Consider the following 7,760-nt stretch of genomic DNA (forward strand, 5'->3'; position numbering starts at 1 on the left):
AAGAACTTTGTTAGGTCGATGTGCCAACGTTGACGCATTAGGATGCTTTTCTGACAAGCAAGTACCAAGTTGCTAGTGGTACATTCGAAGACGAAAATGCAGCACAGTTGCACTGGTCAACAAACTCGGAACGAATTTTTTTTAAAAAAATTATTCTCCAAATAACATCTCTAGACTTTACATACTTAGACTTCGAAGCAAAACATCTCTAGGTTCGCATAAATGACCCACTTGCAAGCTTACAAATTAAGCCAAATAGCATCGTATCCCGAGGATGCTTACAAAGCAGATGTTGAAATTTGAGAATTTAATCTATTCAAGTTTATCTTATCATCTGCCACTCTGTTGTCCCTTTCTAAGGCAATAATTATATATTTTTAATTTTAAACTGCTAGTAATCACATATGTATTACACGTACGTTAAATTAATAATATTATGATGAATAAAAAAATTGTAAAAAAATAATTGAAAAATAAAAAAACTGATGATGTACCCATAGATAGAAATAAATAATGATGTATTAATACTTTTTAATGCTGATAGCGTCTATTAATTGCAAGTTTTATAATTGGTCTGAAGTTTCCAAACAATTAGAGGAGATGAGATGAGATGAGGGATCAACTTTAGTTGTGGATCATTTGGTCGTGTAATATGTATAATGAATATCATTTAGACCCACTACAATTCGTTTATTTTATGAGAGTATAGATATAGAGTTTTTATAAAAACCAAGGGGTGTTCTTGTATGTTTATATTTTGAATTTTAAGCTATTTTCTTTTTTGAGAAAATAAAAGGAAAGGAAAGACATGATCATCGTATAAGAAAGAAACCCAACCTGAAGTCACTGTCCGCGTGGAGTATCTGCGAAAGCACTGGACCAACGACATCAGGACTCAGGAGGCCCCGCCGCGTCCGACTTCGCCGGCGGCGAGGAGGACGAGGAGGAGGGAGGAAGCCGAGGATGGGCTGCTCCATCTCGGGGCTCAACGCCCTCTACGACGCGGCGACGGGCGGAGGCGACGTCTGGATTAACGAGCGCCGCTTCCGCGTCCTCCGCCAGATCGGCGAGGGCGGCTTCGCCTTCGTCTACCTCGTCAGGGAGCACCAGCACCCGTCCGACGCCGCGCTCGGCAGGCATGCCTCCCACGTCTCAGGTACCCCCGTTCGATCCCCGCCCCTCTCGCAAGCTCTTGATGTTGTCTCCGTGAGCGTTCTTGGCGTGCTGGATTGGTTCCTAATTTTGGCCCAGATGGGATAAAACTAGGATGTTCATGGGTTTTTTTTAATTTGCAACGTTTCCATTTCTTGGTCTAACCGATGTATCCAGCGGGTTTCCCCATTTGCGATTGGGAGATGTTGTGGTCAACTGAGTGAAAGTTCTGTAATTGCACGTCTTAGAGTGCAAAGCTGAAGATGTTCCCGCCGGTGTATTGATGTTGTTCAGAGGATGGAACGTATGCTATGAAGAAGGTGCTGGTACAAAGCAAGGACCAGATGGATCTGGTGAAGGAGGAGATCCGTGTGTCGTCATTGTTCAATCATCCCAATCTGCTGCCGCTTCTTGATCACGCCATAATAGCAGTCAAGGTAATCGATTGTGCATACTGCATAGCTTTCTTTGGTGCATGGGGATGCTATAAGCAATTTGATATTGAAATGTCAAACTATGCGCAAGGTTTAGCAAAACATGTTGAATTTGACTAATTTCATCTTGTAGAAGTGTGCTATTTTTATCTGAGGCATTTGTTTCTCTTATGATACATATGTGAGGGATATAGCAATCAAATTTGATTCCAAATGTGGATATAGCCCGCACAGTATCATATTGTCAAATAAAAAGGTTTTATTGGTTAGGGGCATAAGCACTTGTTGTTTTACTCATCTTATCTTGTCAAAGTCTATCTTATGTTGAGACTTGATAGGGCTTTTTGTCTTGATATATTTAGAGTCAACAGGGAGATTGGATCCATGAAGCATACCTGCTCTTCCCGGTCTATTTGGATGGTACTTTGTTTGACAATGCTAACGTCATGCTGTCCAGAAAGGAATTCTATTCAACTGCCAACGTGCTTCAAATATTCCGGCAGGTCAGTCCTTTGATGAGATCAGAAGACTACAGTACCATCATGCCAGTTTCTTGATGATGTCATTAATAATTTTAGAATTTTGGTTAATGCATTGCTTTCATGTAATTACAATAACAAATTGTTGAGATAAATGTCCAGTTGAAATAATTTATCATGTAAGTCCCCCATAATCTTTCTGAATGGCTGGAAAACTATTAGCATAGTTCCTTTTCCATCCTGTATCTTTCGTTGTATGCTAATAGAAGGCTACTGACAGCTTTGTGAAGGACTGAAGCACATGCACAACTTTGATCCTCCATATGCCCATAATGATGTTAAGCCTGGTAATGTTCTTATAACCCGTTGTAAAGGACAAACGCCTGTTGCAACTTTAATGGATTTTGGAAGTGCAAGGCCTGCAAGAAAGGAAATCCGTTCTCGTTCTGAGGCATTACAGTTGCAGGTTTGTCAGTGTTAGCTTCCTGGTCTTTCTTTCACAAAAAAAGAACTCTTCTTTATAAATTGTGGGTTTTCATTTTCCATATAGTCTTAAAGATGCATGTCCATAGTCCATAAATTTATTTCGATTTGTCACTCAGATGTACAGACAGATTTAAGCGATTCTACACAAACTGGCATGCTTAGTGTTAGTTTTATTCTTCCCTAAGCTAGTGAAATTATAAGCCTGAGTAATGTTACTTTAGTGTTTAGAATATGTAACTTTTAGTTAGAAGAATTTGAATCTTAGTACATTGAAGCTGTGGCTGCCTAAGTATTACTGACCCATATCTTATTCTGTGTAGGAATGGGCTGCTGAGCATTGCTCTGCACCTTATCGTGCACCTGAATTATGGGACTGCCCAAGCCATGCCGATATTGATGAGAGGACAGACATCTGGTCTCTGGGATGCACCCTTTATGCTATCATGTAAGTCAGCTATGGTTTGCATGAGCAAATTTGATAACCCTTGATTCAGTTTGCTTGATTTTTTTTTATTTTATTTAAGTGTTAGTTATATTCACAACGAGTACCATGGTGCACATCACATTTGCCCTAACTTCTTGGATACATAATTCAATCATATGCTTGTGGGGTGGGGATACTCTATCAGCTTCCTTCTGCCCCATTTAGCAGTTTTTCAATTTTTCATCATCGCTGTCTGATAACATGTCCAATTTGGTAATAGAAGTGACTATCCCACCAAGAATTGAAATTAACACTTAAATGGAAAACTATCAATCACGTGCCATTTTGATACCCTTTGGGTTGATACCCTTTGGGTGGTTGAAGGGTTCCGGGATGAGTTTTGTCTTTCAAGTCTAATTAGGTTTCTTGGCACAACTCTAGCATACTGAAATAGATGCTTTGCTGAAGTTAAACATACCTATTTCGTAAAACTTCCTTATGATCCAGTCAACATTCAGATAATTCATGTATCAGGTCCACAGTTGGAATACAGCTTTAAGTGCTCGATAAATCACTGATATCACATTTGACTCTTTGTAGGTATAATGTTTCACCATTTGAATATGCTCTTGGTGAATCTGGAGGAAGCCTGCAACTTGCCATTGTCAATGGGCAGTTGAAGTGGCCAGCAGGACCCAACCCACCTTATCCTGATGAACTTTGCCAATTTGTTACCTGGATGCTTCAGCCTCAACCTGCGATGCGCCCTCACATCGATGATATAGTTCTGCATGTCGACAAGCTTATCACAAAATACTTGCCTTAAACCAGTATGTAGTTTCGATTCTCATTGTTACACAAAGTCAATATGGTGTAAACTTGGTTTATGCTTGACATCATTTGGTCCTCGAATAGGCTCAGTATTGATTCTTTGTAGATCGTCCAGATTGTTATTGACATCTTGTCTAATGTTGGGTGGTCTTGCTACTCAGTTATCTTGTACAAAATGTCAAATGAATACCAAAAGTTGTTATATAATATAACATCTATTGATGCCTTCGGTTTTCTGCTTCATCTCTAGGCTCTTGTTTAAGTAATTAGATGTTAACAGTGCAGAAACACAAGCAAGTCATGCCACAGCTTGTTTATAAACTCTCTTGACTTCCCATCAGACTGGATGATACAGCAAGCAATCAACTGAGTTGCCGTATCAAATTACATGATTTTGAATCAAATAATTGTCTGCACAGTTACAAGAATGAATGAACAAACGATTCTTCTGATCTTTTTACAAATGATTTAAGGACAATACAAATCACTTTTGTTTCATGGAAGCATATGAGACGCAAGCAGCCTCAGTAGCAACTCGCAGATCATGATTGTCATCTTTGACGCTGAAAGAATGATCTGTTCTAATCAAATCTAATATCTTCGTATCTTCTGGATGAGAAAAAAGTGTTCAGATGGTGCATCTTCTTTCAGGGGACGCAGAATATAGTTCTTCTGTTAAACTTGCAACCTACAGATTAATCTTCATGCTCATCTTCGCCTTCAGAATCTGTGACAGTAAGTTGTTTTTAGTAAACATATAAGAAGATGATGCTGAGAAAAATAAAATTAACACCTGGAGAAAACAAGAGAATGGTCCCGTACCAGATCGAACATCATCACCAACACAGCCTTTGGATTCGATTTGTCTGACTAGCATCCGGTAAATCAGTACCCACCAATATATGTGAAGAACTAGGAGTGAGAACAGAAGACTGTTGAAAACATAGTAGTATATGGGGCCGTCAAATCGATGCTTCTCCTTGTCCAGGGTCAGCAGCACTTCATAGCTGAAAAAAGATTCAAGATCCATCAACAAAATATACGACTATGATTTTAGTGGAGTGATGCTCCTTTCAAGTACAGTGGTGAATGGCTAGACGTAGCACTAGATGCCAGAAAATCTATAAGCTACTGTTTGTTTACCTTGTGCTTCTTAGGATCCAGAAAGGGAAAATTATGAGACGGAGAAGTATCCATGACAGAACAAAAAGAAGAAATGCCACAACAGCTAGCCATTCGCAGCTGCTGTACTTGGCCATCTTCCCAATCTCTAGGAATATATCACTTGCATCATGAAGGGCTAAAACAACTGAACCAACACGAGAAAATCTGTTTGAAAGGCATAGTAACAATAATACTAGGTCATGGTTGGTGTCAGTATGTAATAGAAGGGATATTACCATCATTTGGGAAATTGTTGGGAACATACCTGAAAATATAGGACAGAACAATCAGAATGACTGTTGCTACATGGTGAGACATCGAGACTCCAAAGTCTGAACGTCTTGTTTCCCAGAACAGAAGAGCAAAGATGGAATATGTGTAAAATCCAGCAGCATACATGTATACAGCTTTAAGCTTCAGTCTGGAAGAAGAAAAATTCTATGTTGATGGTTCTTGGGAGGAAGCAAAGTAAGAAAGAAAAGAATAATTGTTTTTATTTATCTTACTTTATCTTTTGATCAGGCCAGATCTGCTCGTTAGGCCCTTCCCAAAAGTATCTGGTGTTCTTAAACCATGGCTCATTGTATGTTACAGACAACGAAAGTAGCTCCCCAGAAAGAAAATAAACAAACTTCCATGCTGATTCCTTAAATTTATTGATTTTCTTTCTACTTTCATCAGTTTCAGCAAGCTTGTCATATCCCCTTCCAAGTGCAAGTCTTCTAGCCAATACCTGCAAATAGAGAATGTGATGATAGGACTATGAGATTTTCATGTTAGGGAGAAAGGGACCGATGGTATAGCACAATCATTACACGACGACCATTATAGTCATGATTGCACCTTGCTATTCTGAAACCATTCTGCTCGTAGTCTATGTGTGTGCAGTGGCAATCAGATAGCATAGTAAATATATCACACCATGTGTAACAACAAACATGACAAAGTAATTGCCAACTTCGTAATATGGTAACACTCCTTTTGCAAAAAAGATTTAAGTTAAAATAATGCTCGACTTCCTTACAAAATTCTGATTTGTTGTGACATCAAAATGGTTTAACATGCTAAAGATGTTAATTTACCAGGTTGAAACTGCATTTTACTTTTCAGTTATTCCCCCTTCTTCCTCCCCTCCCCTCCATTCCCTAACTATATTCCATTTATTTACAATCAGAACTATCCTTCTAATAAGCCATACATTGTTTTAGAGTTATATATCCCGACCCTGCGTACCTCCTCATTCTACTCTTTACTTCTTATTTTTCTTTTTGTGTAGAATAACCATTGCATTAAACCAATTTTCTCAATGTGAATCAGTAACTACAAAGTTCTCAACAAAGTATCCACTAGACCTAAAGGATAATACGCTTTACAGCATGAAGATGCTCGAACGTGTCACCTTAAGCAAAAGAGGAAGCAAATGGCATCCAAACACGAGTCTCATTAGACTGAATTCAAGGTAACTGGAACCCAATCATGAGGGTCTACAAAGGTTAATTCATTACTGGAGAACATCAAACGCATCATCAGCATTCTAAAAGAAGTAAATTATACGCAAAAGCACACTAAACCGATTGTGAGGACACCTTTCCCAAACCGACTCCAGGTCAATCTAAATCAAAGTAATGCGTGTGACAATGCAGTACTTTCGAGTACTACTGACTGCCCTTCATTTATCGAGAATTTGATTTGACGGTGGCGTATCAAGATTGCAAATTGCACAAAATGTAATCAAAAAGCAAATTCTTTGATAATCTGGTCCTATCTAACAGAACCACCAGTACGAAATCAAGTTAATGCGAATAAATGTCCTCATCCAGCAACTTACTGCAGCCCCGATACATCGAAATGGCGCAACTTAGCATAGGTTTTCGGATCCAAAGGACCGCTGAGCTGCAGGAATGAGCCAAGTTACCTCGAAGACGAGGCGGTCGAGGAGGAATCGGATGGCAGGGAAGAAGGCGACGAGGAAGGGGAGCACGGCGAAGTCCCCGTACGCCGGGTAGGCCTCGGCCTCCCAGTCGACCGGCGCCGACGAGGAACCCAGGAACAGCTCCACCAGCGCCGCCATTGCTGGAGGAGATCCAAGAACCCCGCCAGTTCTTGGATCCAAACCACTCCGAGAACCAACAAGAACGCGAAATGTGCGCAAGATTCGGCGGCGACAAGGCGCGCTAGTGTCCTAGAGCTGATCCAAGGCGCCGGGGATTGGAGTCAACGCGAACAGCAAGAGCTGGAGGGAGGAGAGATTTGGAATTGGAGGAAGGGAACAGGGAAATCGACTTCTTGGTGGTAAGAACTAGGAACGGAAGCAGTTGAACTGGCGCCTTTTTCTGTGGGGGCGGCTAACAACGCAGCAAATGGGAGGACATGGGTGCGGGCTAAGATCTGGGCAGCGATCATACTAGTGGCGGCTTAATATATAAATATATGTTTGGGATGCTTTAAAAATTGCATGCCAAGTAGGGTATGCATTTGCAGCTCAATTTGGGAACAGTTTCGCGATAAAACATTCCTCTAAGAATTTGTGAACTTTCAAAAGAATTTAAAGAATGGCTCAAAATGTCCTAAGCGCATGCTACGGTGCCTCTATCTTCAATTTCATCCTCTTCCGGTAGAGACTCAATGAATCCTCATCTTTACCTTTTATGCACCCTCAAGGGCTATATCCTCACTAGTAAGATGCACGAGCACGATTCGGTTCGAAGTTCGATCTTCGAACATACACTTCTATTTAAGACCTTTAATATAGGTCTCGCGAAAGAGATTAGAAAAAGTAATATTCTCACT

The 7,760-nt window shown here is 40.3% G+C and overlaps 2 protein-coding genes across 3 annotated transcripts; one reads left to right on the top strand and one right to left on the bottom strand.

The window, feature by feature from the left end:
* Nucleotides 1–832: 832 nt before the first annotated feature.
* Nucleotides 833–4,049, top strand: LOC133897313 (uncharacterized). Of its 2 annotated transcripts, none has more exons than XM_062337994.1 (6): nt 833–1,156; nt 1,447–1,589; nt 1,949–2,089; nt 2,346–2,531; nt 2,872–2,996; nt 3,576–4,049. In XM_062337994.1, exons 1-6 carry the CDS (start codon nt 964–966, stop codon nt 3,799–3,801), a joined length of 1,014 nt encoding a protein of 337 aa, XP_062193978.1. In that variant the 5' UTR covers nt 833–963; the 3' UTR covers nt 3,802–4,049. The 2 variants fall into 2 exon arrangements, with proteins under 2 accessions (XP_062193978.1, XP_062193980.1); XM_062337996.1 differs by having other exon boundaries at nt 1,958–2,089.
* Nucleotides 4,050–4,162: 113 nt separating this feature from the next.
* LOC133897314 (ASC1-like protein 1) lies at nt 4,163–7,518 on the bottom strand. Its single transcript, XM_062337997.1, has 6 exons — nt 6,886–7,518; nt 5,477–5,703; nt 5,236–5,391; nt 4,950–5,135; nt 4,629–4,813; nt 4,163–4,533 (listed from the first exon to the last, which is right to left on the bottom strand). The coding sequence occupies exons 1-6, from the start codon at nt 7,039–7,041 to the stop codon at nt 4,502–4,504; spliced, it is 942 nt and encodes a 313-aa protein (XP_062193981.1). The 5' UTR covers nt 7,042–7,518; the 3' UTR covers nt 4,163–4,501.
* Nucleotides 7,519–7,760: the final 242 nt, after the last annotated feature.

This window comes from Phragmites australis, chromosome 17 (assembly GCF_958298935.1).
Source record: "Phragmites australis chromosome 17, lpPhrAust1.1, whole genome shotgun sequence".
Taxonomy (NCBI): Eukaryota; Viridiplantae; Streptophyta; class Magnoliopsida; order Poales; family Poaceae; genus Phragmites; species Phragmites australis.

Bases quoted from the DNA above. Each gene is read 5' to 3' on its own strand.
- LOC133897314 (XM_062337997.1), bottom strand. From the start codon at position 7,041: ATGGCGGCGCTGGTGGAGCTGTTCCTGGGTTCCTCGTCGGCGCCGGTC. The intron at 5,704-6,885 runs GTAACTTGGCTC...CTCTATTTGCAG, and splicing joins TCGACCGCCTCGTCTTCGAG to GTATTGGCTAGAAGACTTGC. The intron at 5,392-5,476 runs GTAAGATAAATA...TTCTTCTTCCAG, and splicing joins TGGCCTGATCAAAAGATAAA to ACTGAAGCTTAAAGCTGTAT.
- LOC133897313 (XM_062337994.1), top strand. From the start codon at position 964: ATGGGCTGCTCCATCTCGGGGCTCAACGCCCTCTACGACGCGGCGACG. The intron at 1,157-1,446 runs GTACCCCCGTTC...GATGTTGTTCAG, and splicing joins GCATGCCTCCCACGTCTCAG to AGGATGGAACGTATGCTATG. The intron at 2,997-3,575 runs GTAAGTCAGCTA...GACTCTTTGTAG, and splicing joins TGCACCCTTTATGCTATCAT to GTATAATGTTTCACCATTTG.